At 41.4% G+C, this 23,410-nt stretch overlaps 1 protein-coding gene across 1 annotated transcript; it reads left to right on the forward strand.

Moving 5' to 3' along the window:
- The first annotated feature begins 1,250 nt into the window (after positions 1 to 1,250).
- Positions 1,251 to 22,188, forward strand: s1pr2 (sphingosine-1-phosphate receptor 2). The gene is made up of 2 exons (XM_084744151.1): positions 1,251 to 1,926; positions 20,873 to 22,188. Exon 2 carries the CDS (start codon positions 21,006 to 21,008, stop codon positions 22,119 to 22,121), a length of 1,116 nt encoding a protein of 371 aa, XP_084600277.1. The 5' UTR covers positions 1,251 to 1,926; positions 20,873 to 21,005; the 3' UTR covers positions 22,122 to 22,188.
- The last annotated feature ends 1,222 nt before the right edge of the window (positions 22,189 to 23,410 follow it).

Consider the following 23,410-nt stretch of genomic DNA (forward strand, 5'->3'; position numbering starts at 1 on the left):
TTTTACTCATATTTAAGTATACATTTCATGATGTAATATACTTAGTTAGTTTTAAAACAATAATTTGAGTACAGAATACAATTTCAATTAGTATCCAAACCTTTTATCTGCATTTTTCTAACAATTATATTGTGCTATCTAATCACGAGTCGGTCGATAAAAAACACGACATATGGACTAAAAAAAAACAAAAAGCTGCAGCGGGTACAGGTTTGTAGTGGTGACAGTGACAACCGACCCAAACAGAGCAGGAACTGGTTGAAGATTTGTAGAAACAGAAACCCCTTTGATCCTTTGACTGAAGGTCTGCTATTGATACTGCATTGATTTCAGTAACAACGCCAAACCTTTTGCTGTTGACCTTTTCAGCACCTGTGACAAAATAAAACAATAAAAATACAAAAACTGATATACATTGAGGCGGTTCATTGAGACATCTGCATGGGAAGCTACAATCATTGGTAAAATTCTCACGAAAGTTGCAGTGAGACACAAATTGCAAGATCATGCAGAATGACAGACTGAAATCACATGAATCATAAACAAATGAATGGATCATGAACACTGCAACTTCCTGGAGGGACAGATTAAACATCAATGGTGTAAAAAGTAACTAAAACTCTAAGCAGTTTTTGAGACTAATACTTTTTTCTAAAGTTTTACTTGTAATTGAGTAATATTATAGTAATGTAACTGTGCTTGTACTTCATCACAGATTTTCAGTACTCTTTCCACCATGTCAAAGCTACTACTACTGAATAATATGTTGGGATGGTAGGTGGTTACTGAGGTGATTGTGATGATGTGTGGGTAAAAAAAGAAACCCCAGAATAAAGTTTATGTTTGTTTACTTGAAGTCCGAGTGCCAAGTGTGAATAGCATAATGTTACTTAACAAAGTAGCTCACATTTAAATGTGTAAAATTACTGTTTTTAAGACAAAGCATGATATTAGGATCAACAATCACCATATTTATTATTGAGGTAATCCAAATCTAACTGAAAGTAATCAACTTACATTTATATTGTGATACATGGATTACTGACTATATTTTAACAAGTAATTAGTAACTGTATCAGAATACATTTTTAAAGTAACCCTCCCAACCCTGATAAGTGTCACAGAGTATTATGTATCTGCAGCTGGCCACTGCTGCTTTCAGGGGAAACCGAGCCAGGATGAGTAGCATGAGTTAAGTGTGGACTCTGGTTCATGCTGGGATCTGCTGCTGGAAGAGAGGAAGTGAAGAGGTGGAACATCTGGACTTCATTTGTGTGTTCCAGAGTGAGGAAAAGCTCCAGAAATAGGCTTTAAAAAAAGTATTTTCCATATTAATTGCTGCTGTTTCTTTTTGCTATTTCTACGCTGAGACTCACGCCTCTTTATGGGCATGTGACGTTTCCATACACTCTGCCTGCTGTCGTGTGTGGGTGTGTGTGTGTGAGTGTGTGTGAGTGTGTGTGTGTGTGAGCGCGTATTGTGCGCGCTTCCCTGACGCTCCACAGCCCCGTGGAGCTGTTGTTCCCAGAGAGCAGCAGCAGGACAATCAGACGGACTCCTGGATCGCAGCGACAAAAGAGAAAGTGCGATCTTCGCGTTTATAATCTCTTCCCTGGCTCGGCTGTGATTTTTTTTGGACTCGTCGCGCTTTCTTTCAGGAGATCTTTGTGCGATTTCGGCGGCGGCGCACAGACAGACCGGTATGGATTTACACGTTAGAAGACAAGAAGACACGCCGCCTCGTCCTCCAGCAAAGTTTTGATTGTCATCGCTGCCTCTCGACCCCGGAGGAGCAGAGGAGAGGAAAGCAGCGCTGAACTTTGACGCAGCTTTTTTGTGGAAGCTGGTGGCCACATGTGAGGACATTTGGAGACAAATATTTGTCGGGAGCGTCTTTTCGCTGCTCTCTACTTGATCTCTCATGGGGTAAGTAGTGGCACCTTCTCAAAATATTGTTAGTGTGACAGGCTGCATGGGCTGCAGCAACTCAACAAAAGGATCTAATGTATCTCTCATACTAAACAACTGTAACTTGCTGTTTAACATTTAATTTAGTGCTTTTAACAAAGGAAAATCACTTGTAAACTCGCTTTTCTCATTAAGTCAATGATCACTCAGGCGGGTTAATAATGAACTGAACGTCTCCATTGACGATCAAAATCTCAAAAACACCTCTGACAGCAAGATGGGTCACATAAAGCAGCAACACTCAGCACGTTTACTCGCCACAAGCAGAAACTCTGCTGCAGCCCGCAGACACAGTGTACGTGTGGACACCGTGTGACAGCTGCGTTTGTTAAACACACCGCGTGTTTTAATGAATAACACTGTGCGGTGTTACATATTAACACAGCTGTCCATCATACAGTGTGCTGCTGCTGATGAGCTGCGTGCACTCAGGCGCGTCCTCGTGCAAGCCTCCACATACGCACGCACACGCGTGCACACAGTTCTTCGGAGCCGTTGCACAGCCTGCTGTGCCCCCCCCCCCTCCCTCCGCTCTGACCCCCTCCGATGTTGTTGAGGCTTGTTCATCCGTCACTCTAAAGAAGGCATTGTATTGAAAGGATGTATTAATAAGACAAAAGACCCCATTATCCCCCAGTACCGGAGTTAATCTCATGGGGCCGGAGATGTGCTCCACATAGGACTGAACAGACTAACTTATTATTGTCAGACATGAAAATGAGCCAAATATAAGAATATCAATAACATACATTTGTATTATAGACAAATGGATTGTACTTGTATACTGAAATAGAGTTTAGTCATTTTGGACATTTGCAGAACTTTGGCCTGTACCATCTTTTGTTGACCTGGATAAATATCTGGGCATATAAATATTGTTTGATATTGGCCTGTCACAGCTGTATCAGTCTATATCAGTTGTGGTGTATATTAGCCGATAAATACTGGCTACAATCATATGATTTGACAGAGTATGTCAAAGCATTTAATCTGAATTCTTAGGCAAAATGCTCTCTAAGCATGTTAAGTATGTTTGTGAACTTTGAAGCCTTTCTTACCCTCAGGTGTGCATAAACCACAGAGTATATGAACTTTTTAGAATGCAAATTTGTGTTTGCACCAAAACCAGACAGTGTTCTGTGGCTTTTTCTGTACGAGCACCATGTGCAGGTTGATAATAAAAACCAGAAAGGACTTTTTCTTTTTGCCGTGGTACCAAAGTGGTATAGAGTATATTATTTTTATTGTATCAAAGTTTTAAAATCTTGGTTGGTGACAACTGTAGTAGTCAGACTTCCTTATCACCACTATGAGGCCAGGCTGACCAAACAGCTTGTGTGTTTGTTTGTCCAGAAGAGTAAACCCTGCCGAGCAAGAGGGATGCATAGGTGTCAGCAGTCCAGTCATGAGGCATCCTGTTGTGGGAGAATCCTGAAATCACAGTGAGATAAGATGATAAGGTGGAGGAACTAATGTTTATTGCCCAGATAAAAGCCCCCATCAGTCATCCTCTGTCCTGTGGTTGGTCTGGTTCAGTCTGTGTGGTGTTTGAGGCTGCCTGAAACTGCAGAGGCTTATGTGTGCATTATCTCGAGCCCCAGCCGAGGATTCAGGGTGAGAAACCAAACTCTCTTACACGCACGGATGCTACAAAGCCTGTTGAATTAAGCAAACGTCTTCCCTGTGATAACATCAGGCGCAGGGGGTGAAGAGGAAGCACGCTCAGCAGCGTTAGGAGAGGGCTATCGAGTGTTGAAGGCCCTGTCAGCGCGTTCATTGATGCTGGTGTTGTGTGAGAGCAGCTTGCTTTGTCTGGACTCAGGTGGTTCTCCCAGCATGCCTTGGACTGGCTGAGGATGGGGCACGATACAGGCGGCCGGTCGTCTGTGTTTGGCTCATGTGGCCACATGGCTCATTGCACCAGAATAACACCCGCCATACCACCAGGCCTGAGTGCTGCCAGGCTTCTTCACACACTTCCCCATCCTTGGCCAGGATGAGAGTCACCCCAGGGTGCTGTGAAGAGACAGTCCACAGCACATGGTGTGAGGGCTGTGTATTGGCAAAAATCAATACAATATGTATCACAATACAGTAGGTTAGGATTTAATATATTTTGATCCTGTAAGCAAGGCAAATATTGCTATTTTTTAAATCTCATGCTATAGTAAAGTGCCTTGTTATAAAGAACATACCACCACCACTTTTTGACTGACAACAACACTTCTCTCTTGGGTTTGGGGGTTTAAACACAACGACAAAACAAACCACTGCCACAAATTTTGCATGCACCACAATATCACTATAGCTGCAATGATTTGTAGTGTGTGTAAAATTAGTTGCCGACTATTTGCCATCAAGCAAAAATGTCAAACATTTGCTGGTCCCAACTTCTTAAATGAGAGGATTTGCTGTTTTTCTTTGTCATTTATGATAGGATATGAAGAGTCTGGGGGTTTTTTGGCTGTTGGTTGGACAAAAGAAGCAATCTGAAGATGTCACTTTGTGCTCTGGGAAATTTTGATGAGCATTTTTTAACATTTTATAGACTAAACGATTAATTGTTAAGTTGTAGTTGCAGCCCTAGATATCATGATATAGTGGTTTCTAAGAAGTATTACAAGTGTATCCATACTTTCTTCCACCCCTACATGGTATTAGCCTTACCAGTGTGTATAGAGGGACTATAGAGATCTTTTATGTTTGAGCTCAGGCAGCCTGGCTCAGTCCAGCAGCCCATGACGTCATGAGTTCAGGATCTGTGTGTTGCTGACCCGACTCACTGCTCAGTGGCCCTGTTTCCCTCTGCAAGACGACTGCTGCTGTAATTGGACCCTTCTCAATGGGGACTGCTGGGGATAGCGTGAGAGATGAAGACAAATAGATGAGTTGAATAAATAAATAGATGTATAAGTGCATGGCTGGATAAATAAATTAATGGTAATGCAGTGGTGGGAACAGGATTTGGGGGACTTTTTTTTTTTTTAATGGAACAGGTCACTAGGGGTTTGAAGGCGGGGATGGGTGGTGGGTGGGTGGTGTCGATCCCTGACGGACGCTCGGGTTTCAGCTCAGGCCTGAGAGCGGTTTGCTTATAGGAAACAGCGAGAAGGCTCTTCCTCAGGGACACGGACTTCTTCTTTTGTTGTCTACACTCACCACTTTATTCAGGCAGATCGGGCGGGTAACAACAGTGAAAGATCAGAGGAGTGACCTGCCAGAGGCTTTTACCTGGTTAAATGAAACCAAGCAGGGGTCAATACATAACTTTCACAAAAGAATGGGAACCTTTGCAGATCACAGGAGACAATGCATGTGGTTATATGTTGCTTCTGGCCTTTTCTCTGTGGTATTAATAGTGTTCTGCTTGGTTCTAAAGACTCTGCTGAGTTCTAGCTGGTACTCCCCCGTTGCCTGAAAAACACTTTCCTTGGGTGTGGCAGCTGGAGCAAAATAAACGCCTTCTGTTCGCAAGCTGCTGAAGCGCAAGTCACAACACACAGCTGACAGACAGCATGTAGCTTTATGATTCACAGCCAGGAGCTGGGAGTGTCAGAGAGAGAGATCAGAGGAAAAAAAAACATGGCGTCTGCTGCTTTTTACCCATTCTGTCAATATCACTGAGGATACAGTGTCACTAAAGATTGAGTTTGCTCTTCTAATCTTTGTTTTCACGTTTAAGTCCTTTACAGTAGTTATTTCTCAAAATAATACTCCGAGCCTCAGTTTATTATTTATGATGCCTCTATGCCAGTGTTTCCCAAACTTTGTTTCAGTTCAAGTTACAACAGGCCCCAAATAGTTTATTTGTGCATAAATGAATGTTCCTTACTATTTTTACTGTCATTTCCATATCACTTTATATTCTCTTGACATGTGTCCTTGACAATGGAGGACAGTAATGAAGTACATTTTTTGAGTATCTGTACTTTACTTGAGAATTTGTTTTTTCTTATTGCTTTCACTTCACTACATTTCAAAGACAAATATTGCTCTTTTGACTCCACTACATTTCCAGGAAGGCTGTGTTTACTGCAACTGACCGCATGCTGTGTTTCCACGTAGCCAAGTGGTTGAACAGAAAAAGTGAAACCCAAAATGTAGTTTGTTTGTGTTAATAGACTGTACAGTAAGCCTCGCAACTCCACGTAGTGAATGTGTTGGGAGGAAGTAAACCCCCTGCTGTTTGTGTTACATAGTGGTTCCACAAGCAAGTCAGTGCATCATTAGGTGGTTTCAGAGTTAGGTTCTGTAAACGCATCGTGAAAACAATACAGCAATGTATTGATATTTGAAAATGTACTTTGTAATATGTACTTTGAAAACCAAGTACTTGAGTACTTTAACGCAAGTAAAATTTTGACTGAGCAACTTACAGGAGTATCTGTACTTTGACTCATGAAATCCAATGAAACGAGTCTGTGTTGACATTTTTCCAAGTAAAGTTAGAGTGAGTATTTTTGATTTGGGGATGACTGTGGCGCTCTATCAATCAAAAATTGCTAGGGCCCAAACTGCAGTGTGCGCTGAAAAAATATTATCCACAGCTTTGCTTATTTCAGCTCAATATTGCTGCAAAACGGGACAGGAGCAGAATATATGGGTGTGGTTTATTTCTACCTCCCATAATTTTCGCCAGCGACTCCGTGTTTTCTCCAGAGAGCAGTTTGCTCTTTCTTGGCAGGTAGAGGAACACACATGCACACTTACTCACTCTATCTGTCTCTGCTTTTTAAAACAGCCTCTCTGAGCTGCAAGAAGATGCTGTCAGTGCTGTTCTGATTATTATATAAACATTTAGATAAGCTGATATTTGGTGGAGAAAAAAAGTGGCTCTGACTATCTTAAGAAGGTGTTTTAACCATAGAAAGAATCCATTAGCTTTTAAGTCTCCTGTTACATTCCTTTTCCACTTGAGGGACTTGGACAAACTATAAGACCCCCCCATGACCAGGCGCTGATGCTTGTAGCAGCATGCCAGGATTTCCTGACGCTTTCTGGGGTGGGGGGATAAGTCTCCTCTTCTTCTGTCACATTTCAAGCTCTTGTTCCAAAACGCTGCCAGTTGGAAATAATGCTGCAAATGATTTTTAGAGGCCTGACAGGCGTTTTTTCGTCGTGTGGCGTTGCTCCACAGGCGGGAGCATCACACATCTGTTCAGAGACAATGACAAATAGATTGAATGCAAGGTTTCTGGTTACTGCTGTGGCTTTGGATGGGATCTGCAGCACTTTGCAACCTCTCTTTAGGTTATACAGCATGATTTATGAACTGGAAAGGAACAGGCTCACACTGTCTGTTCTAGCGGCAGGCTTAATCAGTGTGGTCATGTCGTGGTTTCCTGATTTCTGGTCATTCTCAGCGCTCGCTCCAGTCTGGAGTGATCTTGGAGCAGGTACACATGAAGATGCTGTGGTTTTGGAGACCTCCTCCTCCTCCTTCTCCTCTTCTCCCTTGGAAGCCTTTGTTATCCAGTCAGCTTTGTTTGTGCAGCTGGAAAACTCAACAGGATTACTTCAACACCCCAACTCCCCCAGATCCAGAAGTATGCTGGAGACAGTTTTCTTGGATTTTGAATCGCCACATGCAGCCAGTGAGAGCCTGTTGAAGCCATTCATTTTGTTTGGAAGTGAATGTTAACTTGGTCCCTCCTCCTCATGAGCTCTTTCAGGTTTTCTAATGACTGAGACTTTAAAAATAAGGCAAAATAGCCAACTGTGATGGTCTGTTTTGTTAGAAAGCGCTTTTTAGATTGTCTGTTCTGTGAAGGCCTCTGCTTCAGTCTTTCCAGGCTTAAAGACATGATGGAATTAACCTCCAACCAAACACAAGCCGGGTCAGGACGGAGGCCAGACTGCTTCATTGCAGCAGACAGATTGAGTGGAAGTGGATGGTGTTTACTTCAAACTAATAGGACAACTGCTCAAACAAACGGCTCCATTTCAGATGAGCCTCGTCTAAGTCAAAGTCAAGTAGCTCTTTTCTCATACTGTCTGAAAAGCAGCACTCAATTTTCTGACCTGTTTGTTGTACAGAATTCTCTGGCATGCCACTATGTCCAAACCTTGCATAAGGCTCAGTTAAGCTTGAGTTGTTTAAAGTGGGGCCTTTTCTTTTTTAAAACTTGTAATATTGCCAGGACGTAAAACAGACACAGTATCCCTCCATGAGTCTGTAACATTAAATACCCCTGGGTCTCTTTCCGTGCACACATTCACTGGACTTTTAAATGCAGGTTGTAACTGTACTGGTCCTGCACAAATATCTTTTACAGTTTAAGCTGCTGTGTCCTCAATTCATGTTGACATTGCAAGAGTTTTTCTTGAAATAAATTTGCTCCTCAAAGCAAAAAAAAATCTTAATTTGTATAAAATACAGAGGAGCAACTGTGGACTGTGTGGACACAACAATGTTCCCTCTCCAGGCAACCATGTTTTTCTCCAGCAACAGAGCAGTGTTTAATGGATGTGTGTTTGCCAGAGGAGTCTGGAGTTGTTTTCCTATGTTAGGCCATGAGGAGAGATGGAGGGCCTCCATCGATTTATCATTTTATCAGACAGCACTAGGCAGAAGCAATCAGGGCGGCTTTGTGCCCCTGTGTGTCAGCCTGTGTAGATGGTATCATTTTGTATTGTGCAGTGTTTTGCTTTGTCGCCAGTGCCTTCCCTCTGCTCTTCTTTTGATTTGAGCGTGCTGTCCCGTGACTGTCTGCTGCGATGTTCAGTGCAAATTGCTGCAACATCAGTGGAACGAACGTGAGTATCCCAGTCACAGCAACCCTCCACGCCACCAACATACACAATTGCATGGATATATGTTGTCCGGTCTCGTGTTCATTGGCACGCCATGCAACAAATAACCACAAGCTCTCTCACGGCAACCTCACACTTTCCCAACGATGCAACAGAACATGAGAAGGGGTGGAGTTCAAGGTCTAGCAACAGAGTAGAATAGGAGCAGGGAGCCAGGACAAAAGAGACCTAAAAGAGGGTTCAAAGCCATTCATTAGGGGAGACCTCATTGTAAAAACAAGAACATAGGAAGGTGTGAGAGGGGCAGAGAGGTCTGAGTGCTTGATTCAGGTTTCAGCCAGAAGTTTCAGACCTGATCTGCTTTTGTACTGCATGACATCTGCATCTGTGTTAAATATTGATGTGGTTAACACTTTTCTAACCTTTACATACAAAGCTGGTAAATTCACAGCTGAGCTTTTTAAAGTGTGGTTTACCTCTGTTCCATGTAATGTGTGAATTCTCAGAATTACTTTTCATGCTCAGCAAATCTCAGGAAAGTTTGCAGATGCATGCTGTAGAAATACGTAAATGCGTCTTCAAGGGTTGATGATAAGGATGATAATGGTCATTTATTAGCAAAGCTGGATGAAATGTCTCAGACATTTTGCACTGACAAGAGAACTGAAGACACTTACGCAGTTCTGAGAAAGTCGCTTCTTGATGCGGAGCTTCAGAGTTTCCTGAGTCGAGAGCTGATTGCACCGTATGCGCTGTAATGAAGTCTTTAATAGGCGACTATAAGAACATGTCTGCTCCAGATGTGTGCTAAATAAATCCTTCTTGATGTGCATTTAATCACCTCTTTGTGGCCTTGTCTTTTGATCTCTGTGGTGAAGTTTAAAATATACGAGCAGAGGAGGGGGTGTCAGAGTGAGGGCGATGTGGCTCTACAAATCAGGGACCAGCATGAAAGGGAAATATGCAAAACAGAGCAATATTAAAACATGAATAATATGGAAGATAAGTTGACAGGAATGGTCTGAGGGTGAAGGTATTACAGTAATTGCCTCTCAGGCGCCACCCTTGGAGATCCCCCACCCCCCACGCCCCCAATGGGCCAGACTGGGGGGAGGGCGTCTGCCGGTCATGCGGGTTATGGCTCCTGGCTGTATGATGCCCTTCTTTATGCAGCTCTTTGTCTACACCTCCTCTCACTGCCACTCTAAGAGCCACAGCACATTAACAGATGCTATAAATAAAGCGCTGCAAAGTTGCAGAGATGAGCTGACTGAGCAGAGGAACAGAAAACAAGACAAGTCACTATGAAACATTAAGGTTTTTGTTCCTGACTGAGCTGTGTTGACAGACAGGACCCCTCAGAAGAGACTGAACCCAAACTGTCAAACTGTTTGACGAGCGAAAGGGCAATCCCTAATTATATGATGAAGCCGCGTGTATTGGGGACACACACTCCCCTAATATCTGGGGGCTTATATGCTGTTTTAATGAAGCATGATTGTTTTAGCATAATAACGGACAAAGAGAGAGGAAGGTTTGCTTTTAGAGCTAAAATTAAACCTTGAACACAGAGTGAAAAAAACAAGAGGAAACCATTTAATCTGTCAGTAAAAAAGGAACTGTTTGTTCTTTGCCTCTCATCTAATGCCATGATACAGGTATCATGACACCGAATGCTTCTGTATTTCTTTGAGTCCCAAAAAAAGGATGTGATTTATGTATGCCTGTGACATGGTTTGGCAAGTTACATGCATTTCATTGCAAAGTTATTTTTTCCTGTTAAATTTGTTGTTCCCTCTCACCAAGATAGAAACTGTGAGATACTGCAGGCCTCCATCTCATATCTCTGATAGTCTGTTTTGCCTCTCGACTGTGCAAGTTACAGCGTGACACTGAGGCACTTTTTTCTCGTTTGCCCGCTTACTTCCCCTTAAATCCCCAAGTTGGTCTGGTGATTTTTTTGAGTTTCAAAACAACAAATTGTAACGACTTACATGCTTCAATTTTACTCGTCAGCCCACACTCTCTTGAGAACAAAACAACAGGGTGTGAAAACCCTGCCAGAATGTCTCAGACTTTCTGTCTCTCAGGATTTTACTACTAGATTTCCGGTGTTTAGAAAATATTAGCAAACGTCTGTAAATATCTACTCAAATAGATCAGCGGTTCCCAACTTTTTTTCTTAGAGACACCCGTTTTTATCAGAGAGAAGCTGAGCCCCCGAGCCTGCACACACATCAAAGGAATAATGATTAATTCCAAAGCTTTACTGTTAAAAATTAACATCAGATATAATTGTTTCCATCCTTAGAACCGTTACCTTTGCTAAATGTCTCTTTCCTACTTAACATTTTTTCTTTTTTGGTAAGGATAATTAATAAATAATGATTCATTATCACAGACTTTGAGAGTTCACAGAGGTGTGGACAACTAAGTGGCCTACTACAGTATTTACTCATGTATTTTTTTTAATACAGTTGTATACAGACTTTTATATAATTTGTGATTTTTAGTGAACATGTGCAAATCTGATTTTGTCAATTTTGAGTGAAAAGTGACTGCATGCTTAGCACTCTTCAGTTTTGACCAGCCATACGATAAACCATGATAAATTTCCCAGGATACCAAAGTAACCAACAGTTTTCCGGACAGCATGCAACTTGGTTTGTTTTGCATCAGTGCAAACACTGACATCACAAAGGACGTGATGCAGACACATTTTAACTATGATATACTGATAACCATGATAATTTTGGTCACTATGATGATGAAGTTAAATTATCAAACCGTTTCATCTCTAATGCTGAGACTGCTTGCAGTGGCGTTTTCAGGTGGCATATTGGCAATGTCTGGTAGTCGGTTGAGTTTAGAGATTTTGAACTATAGTAAACACATTTCTATACTGAGTAACAGGATTTTAACTTTCCTTGAACTGTATTTTAATTTACAACTGCAGGACGTTGAGGTTCCTGATGTTTTTTTGTTTAGTGTGACCTTATTTTCATGTGAGCGGCATCTTCATCATGTTGAGCATCAGTTTTATCAGTTTGCAGTGTGGCTTCTTACAAAGATAACAACAGCTTAAGATAAGATAAGGCAGTGCTGACTGTTCTGGGTTTATTTTGACCTTGTAGGAGAGACGCTCCTAAATAAGAGTCACTCTGCGTGACTGTTTAGTCTGAGCCATGACCAAGGTCATTTGAAGGACCAGGACGCAGCTCAGTCACGTCACAGCAGCAACATGAATCCTCTTCATCCCAGCTACAGTGATACTGGAAACATTAATGCTGTTTCCTGGAAACTGGCTGTGAACAATCAATAGTGTTTCTGTGCTGATGTGTAAAGATTTCACACACACAGCCTTGGGGCTCGGTGATGGATAAAGCGCCAGTGAGATTCTGCAGCCACCTGCCAGCACACACGGTCCATCCCAGTGTCCTGCGGTTGCACAACATGACTGCATTGAGCTGCTTGATGCAATACAAGGCCTGCCTTTACAGGCTCATGTGTGCAGTGGCGTGTGGCAGCTTAGAGGAGCTGTCGGTGTAAAGACAAAGATGTATAATATGTCATTGCTGATAAAGTTTAACAAATGGAAAACTGTAGAGAACTGTGGGTGTTCTTTAAGCATGCAATCTTTCGGTTTAGTCATTTCCTTAGAATTGAAGCTACTGCGGTGGCAGTGGTGAAACTTTGTGGTGGTAATAGTTAGTTGTGTTTTCTCCTGTGTCTGACATGTCAACACTTGACTGGGGAAATGCTCTGACTGTAGTGCTGTGCGTTGCACATGGAATTTTCCTCCTAGGAGTAACACAGCTCTTCTGCTGTACCTACAGTAATGAGGTCACATTCAAACCTTTTGTTTTATTTCTGCTGAGAAATACCCCAAAAGAAACCTTCGTTCATGATTATATCCTGTTTGGGCTCAGAGGTTTTCCCTTGAAACATGATTTTTACTGTTCAGCTCACTATTTCTGTCACTTCAGTGCGTCACACACAGCTGGTATTTCCCTGAAATGCTCATATTGTATATTTATTTCATGTGGGTGCTGGTCATTACAGTTGCAGTACTCACAGACTATCCTTTGGTCTGTAGGTCAGTTACAAGAACAGAGGCGAGAAGAAAGGTTTAGACCAGGCCGAATTAATTACTTAGAAGGAGTGTATTTGGAAAAGTCAAGTGCCAAGAAGCAAGAAATTTACTTTTCTTATATGTGACCTGTAAAGTTACAGATTTAAATGTGTAAAACAGTGCACCTTTTTGTTTTTTCCTATCCACCTTACTAGTTTTCACAACTGACTTCACCCAGGTCCTGCCCCTTTCGCTCTATGCTCCAGTGAAAGTTGAGCATAGAGTGGTATGTTGGTATGTTGGTCAACTTTCTCCTTTCCTGTTTCCTTGACTTAGATATGCTATCTGACGAGCTTATCTGTGTTGAAAAGAAAACCAAATTTTGCAGATGTTGAAGATGGAGGCTTGAAAAGATGTTGCCAGGGAATGTTAATGCTAGCTGCTAACCAGCTAGCCGTGAGTCACTTTTACAGGAAGAGGAGAAAGTTGACTTCTAATAAACAATATAAACAATAAATACTTAGGATGTTAGCAGCCTGTTTAAATAAAAACATGATAATATACTATTTTTCTGTATTTTTCTAAATGATCAAAGGGCCAGATTAAAGATGTTAAAGGGTCAGATTCGGCCCACGGGTCCCAAATAGAACATCCCTGATTCCATTTACAGTTGTAGCAAAGTGCTGTTAGAGGTAAGCTATAAAGTGATATAACTGTTAATGGCAGTGAAACTGAACAGGAAAGAACAAATCACGGCTGCAGATGCCTTCTGTGTATCCATGATGGATTACCTTGTGACTGTTCTTAAAACCAAGATCAGATTAAGTCGATTCCAGAAGAAAAGCCTGCTGTCTCACAGAGGACGCAGGAAGTCATTAAATCTCCTTAAAATGGAAAATGTACATGATTAACGTTTTCATATTATACTTCTAACAAAGAGGACATTTCTGTTTTATGATCAGTCTACTGACTTTTTAGATGAGAAAGTAGGCAGTGACACTTGACCGTACCGTAGAAAAAGGGGCCGGACTGGTGCGAAGTTGCTACCACAGCGGCCCGTGAGCAGGGAGTGTAAAGAGCAGATGGAGAGAAATGTGCTACAGGATGTTTCCGACCACAAACTGCTCAACAGCGAAACACGCTTAGTGATTCTTCTGGGTAAACAAACTGTAAACACATTTAAATGCAAACAAGATAAGCTGCTCATGTAAACTGTCCAAACACAAGGTTCAGCACTGCTCTTATCTCGGCCAGACTGTGAATGGGACATTGTACACTCGAGTGAAACGTGTGTGTGTAACAATAATGGAATTTCTAACTTCACTACAATACCTTAAAATATACTGATATAAAATAGTTTTTTTTTTGACACCACTGGGAAAAATTGGCACAACACAGAGGGAATAAAATTTTTGATTTTTACTCAAAGATAAATTTAACATGACAGTGAGAAACCCTTTGAGAAACATTTGTTTATCTATCAGGCCTTTAAAAATAACTTAATTATGTAAATAAATGTGGGAATCTGGGCATGCATGCTGAGTCCAGGGCAGGGCTGAGCAATATGTCGATATTATATTGATATCTCTTTATGATATTAGTGAAGTGGTGTAATGTTCTGAATGTAGGTGAACCAAACTGTTACATTACTGATGATTCTTTATCAAAAATCTCACTGTGATAATATTTTTGAAAGCACCAATCCCTGCAGTATTGTTGTAGTATTGATATAAAGATGTTTGGTCAAAAATATTGTGATACTTAATTTTGTCCAAATTGCTCAGCCCTCATTTACACTGTTATTTTAGAGTAAATGTATATATAAAGAGATAATCCAGGGCTCAGTGTTGATCATTTTGTTTTTGTTTTTTTTTCACTTGCCCAGTCCAACAAGTGAGTCACAAATCTATTTACCCAAAGTCAATGTTCACTTGCCCCTATACGAATTATTTTATTTATTAGCAGTTATCAATTACAACAACAAGTAAAGTTAATTGTCATGTACTCTACAATGTCTATAAAATGTCAGAAAATAAAAATAAAATAAAATTAAAATGTTTTGTTTGTCTAAAACCTAGATATATTCAGTTCAATATGATAATAAATGGAAAAAATGGGAAATCACCATATTTTAGAGGCTGAAACCAGCATTTTCTTTCATTTCTGCATGAAAAATTTCTTTAACAATTAACTGATTGTCAAAATAGTTAAATTCTTGCCCCACTTGGACAAGTGAGTTACTGGATTTACTTGTCTGACATAGCATTTTATTTGCCCCAGGCAAGTGGGCAGTCCTTATTTTTGAGCCCTGAGATATATATTAAATAATCCAGCATAGCCTGAAAATATTGAGATACTATTTCTAAGCCATATCGCCCAGCCTTAGTCCAGGTTTGGGAGCTCTGTTTCTGTTTGAAGTGCTTTCCCCCAGAGAAAGTGGAGCCGGGTTAAGTGGAGTGTCACAGGTAGCAGGTGGTGTAATGGGGCGGCGTTGCCTTGGTTTCTGGTGAGCAGACGCTGTGCTAATTGGGGCTTATCAGGTGTTTCTGGGGAAAACACCTGAGGCTTTTGTGCAGCCGTCAGTCCCATGATGGAGGGGTGAACTCTGTCTCTTGTTTGGATTAGGAGAAAACAAGAGTCATCTTTCAGCAGCAACCACTGCTTCTTTTTGAATTATCATGTGGATGTGAGAAAATTTAGGCTTGATCTGCTGCAACTGCTCGTAGCTATGGTTCCTTGGTTTTTATCTGCATGTGTGGTTGTGAAATGAAAGCCTAACTGTGAAAATTCTAAATATACTTTGGTAGCATGTGTTTGTGTGACACCACCAGAGCATCTCTGCGTCATCTGTCAAATTATGAGAAGCGGATTCAGTTTTGTTGATGGTATAACTGATAGGATATCCTGTCTCAGGTGTCTGTCTCTTGTCTCACTTCCGTTGCCTCTTCGGCACTATTTATTACGCTCATGTCCACAGTTGTTTCTTTTATCATGTTGTCTAACTGTGTCTGATCTTTCTTATGAAATTCAGACAGGATGTTTTGTCACTGATATTCCGTAACCTCTCTAAACCGTCACCTACATCACCCTCATGTGCGCTGACCTTTATTTATGAAACCAAGGAAGCTAAAAATTTTTCCATCTTCTCTGTCCTCGTGAAGAAAATATACAGTGGTGTAACAAAATCTTCCTGCTTCTGGTTGCATAATTATTTTTTTTATATTTTTTTGTCCTCTTTTGAAAATTTTGTAAAATATAATTCAGTTCTAAGAACACTAGGTATGTATTTAGTATTCTATTTACTTTACTAGTCGCATTTCTAGTCATGTTTTTGAGATATTCAAACTATTCTGTTGGCATACTGAAGTGTATTTTTTAGGTTTGTGCTGTCTCAGTTAGGAAAGGAGTCATTGGTTGACATGGCGTAACAACATTTTTGACAACGTGTTATGTCTATTGTGAAAGTGTGACAGCGACGTCTGGGTCGAGCTCAGGGCACAAGTGTGACTTTCAAGGAGGGGTCACATGGCAGGAAGTCTGCGCTCCCGTCCGCCAATCACCGTGGAAACATCCGAGTGGCACACGGCAGGTAGAGGAGCAGGGCAGGGCTGCGGTGAGACGGTGCTGTAGGAAAACCAGCCCGGCAGGTTTCCCACACACAGCGAAATCCCTTGATGAAAGACGCTAAGGACCGCAGGTGACAGGCGGACCTTGACCTGTCTACACAACACATGAGAGAGAACTGTCCAGGGAAAACCTGGCAGAGTTGAGAAAAAATTATAACAATATATAATTATTGTATATATATTTTAAACAAGCTTGACAATAAATTATGAAATACACTTTTAACCAAATACAGTGAACTGCAGGGTTTTTGCACTGTTAAAAGAGCAGCTTAAACCTTACAGCACAAACACAAACAGTATGAATACAACAATGTGTTGCTTAAATGTAAACAATTGTGAAACCACAGGCTGTCCTGTTGCTGGTTTACAGGCAAAACTCTTCCAAGAACAGTTCGACAACAGTACTAAAACACTTTTTTTTTTCCTATATAAAACCACAGTAACACATCAGAAAAAAATTCCAACCATGTGTTAATAAGTTCAAGGTGCTTCATGTACAGTAATTACCTTAAATAAAGGGGAATAGTAAGGGAGAAGGATGGAGGAAGACAACCACACGCAGCTCTCGCCTTCACTGTGTTGAGTGAGGGTAAGAAGTGAGATCCCCGACAGGAGCCTAGATGTGTTACCAACAGATGGACAGATAATCAACCCCCGCAGATAAGGACCTGTGTCTGTCATCTGTGTTCCTCTTTTGTATCACTGGCTGCATAAACAGTGTTTAAACAGTGACTAGTACTAATACACACAATACAAATAAAATATAGAGCCAAATAAGAAATCACATGTTCCTAAAATAGAAGAATGTAATAACTGAAATAATGAACATAGCTTTTCAAATGAATTACTTTTGTCTGAAAATGAATGATTCTTTTGGCATATTTTTCTTTTAAGCAGCCTGGAGACTACAGAGGTACAGAACTGGTCTGTGTCAGCCTACTTTTCCAATAATAAAATCATTATAGGCTGCAGTAATGTAACCTAATGTAGTTACGCTGGTGCAGCTGGCACATGTGCTCAGCCTCAAGCCTCCTATTTGTGTCTATTAATGGAGTTAAAAAGGATGGGGGGGGGGGCGAGCGGTCCTGATACAGCGGTTCTGATAAGAGAGTGCTCCACTGTAAATAAATTTCTGCTATGATACAGTTACAGCAGCCAAATGGAAGTTCGCTGTCTCATTATTAAGGCTGAAGGGCAATACTCTCCACACTGAAGGAGACTATTGTTCTTTGTTCCTGCTTGAGGAAACAGTGTGCCGGTTATTACCAGCGACCAATAGCAGCTGTGTTTCTGAGCTGCATGCATGCAGGAAAGTGCTTTGCAACACGACTCTGTGTCTGTCAAAATTAGGCGTGTGTATGAGGACAGATATCTGAGCACGTGCAGAGTAAAGTTGTGTGTGTTGCGACACGTCACATGGATGAATTTGTGTGCGAGTGGACGTCACAGTGATGTCTCAGATTCCTGCCTTTGTGTCCAGATGCCGTTCCACATGCATGCTCTCTTTTTCTGGCTTTGTCTCGTTGCCTCTCCATCTTTCAGTCTCTCGGGTTTTGAGTCACAGCCCAGCTGAACGGAGACGAGGTTCAGCCCCAGTTTCCACTAAAGGGTTCCAGTTAAGAGCTGCTGCAGCCGTTCAGGCTTGTTGCACAGACGAGCAGTGGAAGCATCAGTGTTCAATTACCTCTGGAGCTGGTCTGTAGAGGGATCCTGTTACTTTTGACAGGTTTAAGACACCAGCTCCACCTCTAATTAGATTTCCAGAGCCTCCAAGTTTCCTTTGTTTTCGGCCCTGTAGCTGCAGTTCATTTTATTTTGTTTTGGTTTGTTTATAGGTTTCTCCTTGAAAAGAGCTCTCGGAGTAATTTGAAGCCACATTAGTGGTTCAAAAAGTTTTTGTTAACTGGTTTGGGTGTGTCATCATACAACTTTAAACCTTATTAGCTCAAAGGTTTTACACATTGGTTTCACACTAGTAAGACTGCAACTGACATTTATTTTAATTATCAATAAATCTGCCGATCATTTTTTCAAGTAACGGATTAGTCATTTGTTATGTAAAAAGTCTGAAAAATGTGAAAAATGTTGATCAGTGTTTCCTAAAGCCCATAGTGACGTCCTCAAAGCTCTTGTTTTGTCCACAAGCCAAAGGTATTGAGTTGTCCTAGAGGACTGAAGAAACCAGAAAATATTCACATCTGAGAAGCTGAAATCAGACAATTTGGATATTTTTTCCTGAAAAATGACTCAACGGTTTAACAATGAAAATAGTTGGCAGTTGATTCAATAGTTAGAGATGGGTGAATGATACCGAAGGTCCAAAGCTCGTGTTAGTCATGTGAAGCGTACTATTTTAATACAACTTCAAATGTCACTGGTGCTTCAGAAAGCTGTTTATTCACTTTGAGAGTTTTGTTTACAGCTTAACTAAGTGACTCATACCTCAATAGGATAAAAAACAAATTTAGTTGCTAATTTAATGAATATCACTCTCCAATCACATGTCATTATGACTCATATAAAACATTACACACAGTTGCCCTCAGACTTAACTAGGCCGTTTTGTGGCGACAAAAATATGTTATATCCAGGCTTTTTGGACAACACAGAATTTTTCTGTCACGTTGCACAATATAAGTTTATTTAATACAGCACCGTTGATTTAAAATATAGGCCTACAGATTTAATAGCACACAGACTTTGGACTTTTATAGCACACATATAATTATAAACTATTCTTATCAGTGAGGTGTGGTGTTGTTTCGGCCCCATTTCTGAAGCTCTACTATAACTTTAAGAAACCACAAGGTGTCACTGTGTTTGCTGGGACAGTGGGAAGTAAAGCCTCAAAGCTTCATGAGGCCTCATCCGCCCATCACTATTAATAACTATGCGATTAATCAATGCAGCTCTACACACTAGTAAGATTGTTTATATATTTTGTCTTTGGATGCATCAGACAGTAAGAACACATGTCCATGAAGCAGCATTAGAAATAAAGTCATTGCATGTGTACAGTAATTATTCTAGCCAGGACTCTGCAACACGCATAATGTGGAAAATCCCTAGTGTAATTCTCAAAATTGCAAAATATCATTTGCAAATGTTTAATGTTTTTGGTGCACCTTGACCAGTCTTACCAACGCTTTGCTCTCAGTCAGTGGGGCAGCTCCCACCTTTTCTTCTGCAGTATCTATTTGATTTGCTGTTGACGTTTGTGGACTGGTTTGAAGGGGCAGGTCAGGATGAAGAAGTCTGGCTGATCCACGAGCTATTCTGAAGTTTCAAGAGGTAGCTCACTGGAGTGGAATGGTTCGCTCCCCACAACAATGCCGTGTGTTGACAGCCGAGTGCTCGGACAGGGTTAGTGGAATGTCCCCTTCAGACTGTGAGCGCAGCCCATTGTCTACACACCAGCTCTCTGCCTCACAGACTGTTTATTCTTCTACCTGAAGATGATCTCTGCCTGCACAGGTTCACCACCCAAAAGGTGGGAGGATGGAAGATCTGTGTGGTAACGCTGACCTGCCTTGTGAGACACTGGATTTATTACTTTCCGTTGCACGCCATAGACCACAACATGCTGCAACTCTTGCCTGTGTGGGTGTTCAGATTGGCATCTAACAAAAGGACGCAGTGAGTGCAGTGTGTTCACTCACTACAAGGCCATTCATTTATACCATGTTGGTCTTTACTTAAAGGAGAAATCTGTAGTATATTTACTGCACTGGGACAAGTTGAAATATTTGCTACTAGTGACAACAACACTACAGTTCTCCTTTGAAATTGCTATTCCAGGTCTGAATTATTGTATTGGTTTTCCCCATTTTATGTTAATTACAGTTCAATTTAATGCCGAATGTTTACCAAATGAGTGAGCGTTCATTTATGAGTCATAAGAAATCATTAACAATCTTTAAGAGGGAGCAGATCTTTGTAACACATTACATTGACAGACAACTCACAGTGTAGGACTTGTTGTTCGTTATTGTCAGTTTACAACATTGCATGTGTCTTGTGCTCCTGCAGCTTTCCTGCAGCCTGCAGAGTTTCACCAATCTGGGGCAGAGGGGACAGGGGGAAACTACAATCAGAATCTGAAACGGGTTTATTGGCATGTTGGTGCATAAAAACAAGCATAAAAACATAAATAAAGATTTATATAAAATAGGATTTAAACTTATTTAGCATACCGTCTTTGGCTCAAACTCACTATTTTTCACATATTTTCCCTTTAAAATGTAAATGCAAACTATTTGAATTTAAAAAAGTGTCCACTACACAGACTAAGAAACAGGTCGTTGCCTGGTTACTTTGTTTTTCAATAGGACTTACACAACAACTTAAGCGAGTGATTTGCTAAAAATGTACATTTGCTTTGTTTTTTTCCACAGTTTATTTCATTAATGCACCATGTAACCCAGATCTTCTCTTCCTTTCTGTGTGTCTGCAGGTGACCCACATAGAGCTCCTTAGATGTGACTGTGGGACATGCAGTCTCCCTCACAGCCTGGACCCTCTTCCTGTCCTTTAATTTCAAGGCAGTAATTATCAGCTGAGACGCTCTGCACATCTCCACTGTGTGAATGAATCTTTGCCGTAAAGCCGCTGTGCTCTGCCACCCTGTCACCATGAAGAGCAAGTATTCCCAGTACTACAATAAGACTGTGATCCACTCCTACTATGCCGTTGCTAAGAACTGGACCCCTCAGGATCTGAATAAATACATTGAGGATAAAAAACAGCTCAGCACCCTCAACATTGTCATCGTGGTCCTCTGCACCATCATCATCCTGGAGAATCTGCTGGTGCTGATTGCTGTCTGCCGCAACAAGAAGTTCCACTCGGCCATGTTTTTCTTCATCGGCAACCTGGCATTCTCCGACCTGCTGGCCGGCTCAGCCTACATAGCCAACATTTTTCTATCAGGGTCAAGGACCTTTGAGCTGATGCCAATACAGTGGTTCATCCGGGAGGGTACGGCTTTTATCGCTCTGGCAGCTTCAGTCTTCAGCTTGCTGGCGATAGCTTTGGAACGATATATTGCTATCACCAAGGTTAAGGTGTATGGCTCCACCAAAACATGCCGGATGTTTCTTTTGATAGGAGCTTGTTGGATCACCTCCATCCTGCTCGGAGGGCTTCCCATCATCGGCTGGAACTGCATCTACAACCTCCCTGAATGCTCAGCTGTTTTGCCACTCTACTCAAAGAAATACATCCTCTTTGTTGTCACCATTTTCAGCATCATACTACTCTCTATTGTCATCCTCTATGTGAAAATCTATTTGATTGTACGCCACAGCCACCAAGAAGCGACCAACACAGCAGCCTACGCCCTTTTGAAAACTGTCACTATAGTGCTGGGTGTCTTCATCATGTGCTGGCTGCCCGCTTTTACCATTCTCCTCCTAGATTCATCCTGCAAAATACAGTCCTGCCCTATCCTCTCCAAAGCAGACATATTTTTTGGCTTTGCCACTCTGAACTCAGCGCTTAACCCAGTTATCTACACGCTGCGCAGCAAGGACATGAGAAAGGAGTTTCTGCGCGTGTTGTGCTGCTGGGGGGTGCTGCAAAGCGGGCGACCCTCTGAGCGTTGTCTGGTCCCTCTAAAGAGCTCCAGCTCTCTGGAACACTGCACCAACAAACACGAACACCAGACCACGCCCATCATGCAAGACTGTACCACTTGTGTCTGATATGGTGCAAACACATCAGAGAGATAGTGTGTATGCGTGAGTGTACGTGAGTGTGAGTGAGAGAAAACGTGAGATCAAGCAGAAAGGTTGTGATGAGATGGTGAGATGTGAAAAAAGAAGCGAGCATACTCTGGACTGACACGCCTGGCTAGGCTTCGACACAACCGTCTACAATGCAGACTTTTTTACTTATTACAATCAAAATTGTGTGAATTCACAATCAGCATTCAATCGACTCACCCATGCAGCAGGTTTAAAAACATATTTGGAACCAATTTAGTTGGTGAGAACTTCAAGAAATGTGAAAATAGCTTTTTAATGGGTACTATGAATAATGAATATGGAGTTGCAAACCATTTTCATGTATAAGTCATCTTGTTTGTGTTTCTAAACATGTAAACCCCTATTAAAAGCCAAAAATAGAAACATAACATGCATAATATCATAGTTATGGTAAGTTGTTTTGGGCCTTTCAAGAACTGCATCAATGCAACGTTTGCAAAGTTGCACTTTGTAGATCCCTCAATGAGATTGTTGTCCTTTGTGAGGTTTAACTACATTACTCCTCTTTACTGGTATATGTATATATTAGGCCTACAGATTCATCACTCATTCTTTACAGGGCCAGAGGCAGTGGTTAACTTCACTCAGCACTGCACTCCACAGAAGCCAAATTACCAACAAAACCAGGGCTATATATTCCCTATATAACCTTGCTTAAACCATTTGATTAACTACAACAAACTTACATAATCTGCATACATTTAATGCATGAAATTCTAACTTATTTGTAAGCGCTGATGTGTATGATATATTCCAGCTCCAGCTTCCATCACTAACACCCCTTTCCCCATTTGTCCTCATAATCTGTCCCTCTTGCTTTTACTGTTGTCTTTGTATCTGAACAGTTTCCGTGGAGGAAGGCCAAATCAGAACACGCATTTCCTGAAGTGAGTTGGCACTGATGAATCTCACTGAACGACAGCTGTCCAGCAGCTTCGAATAAAGAGACAGATGTACTGACAGTGTTGTAGCAGCAAGGTGTTGTCTGTTTGTGCCTTCCTCTTGGGGAATTAGGCTGAATGTATGTATGAAGTGTTTGGAGCAGGCGCTCCATTGTTGACAGTATTATTGATCATTTTGAATTACCAAGTCATTGACGAGCAGAGACTGGGACGAACAGATTATAGGCCACTCTCACTGTGAAGTCTTAAATAGCGCCATGAACAAGAATTTGTTGTGAACATCCTGGTCTAATTTGCTCGCCATATGCCTTGTGCGACTAAAGA

Source organism: Lutjanus erythropterus, chromosome 19, assembly GCF_056507025.1.
Source record: "Lutjanus erythropterus isolate fLutEry1 chromosome 19, fLutEry1.hap2, whole genome shotgun sequence".
NCBI lineage: Eukaryota > Metazoa > Chordata > Actinopteri > Lutjaniformes > Lutjanidae > Lutjanus > Lutjanus erythropterus.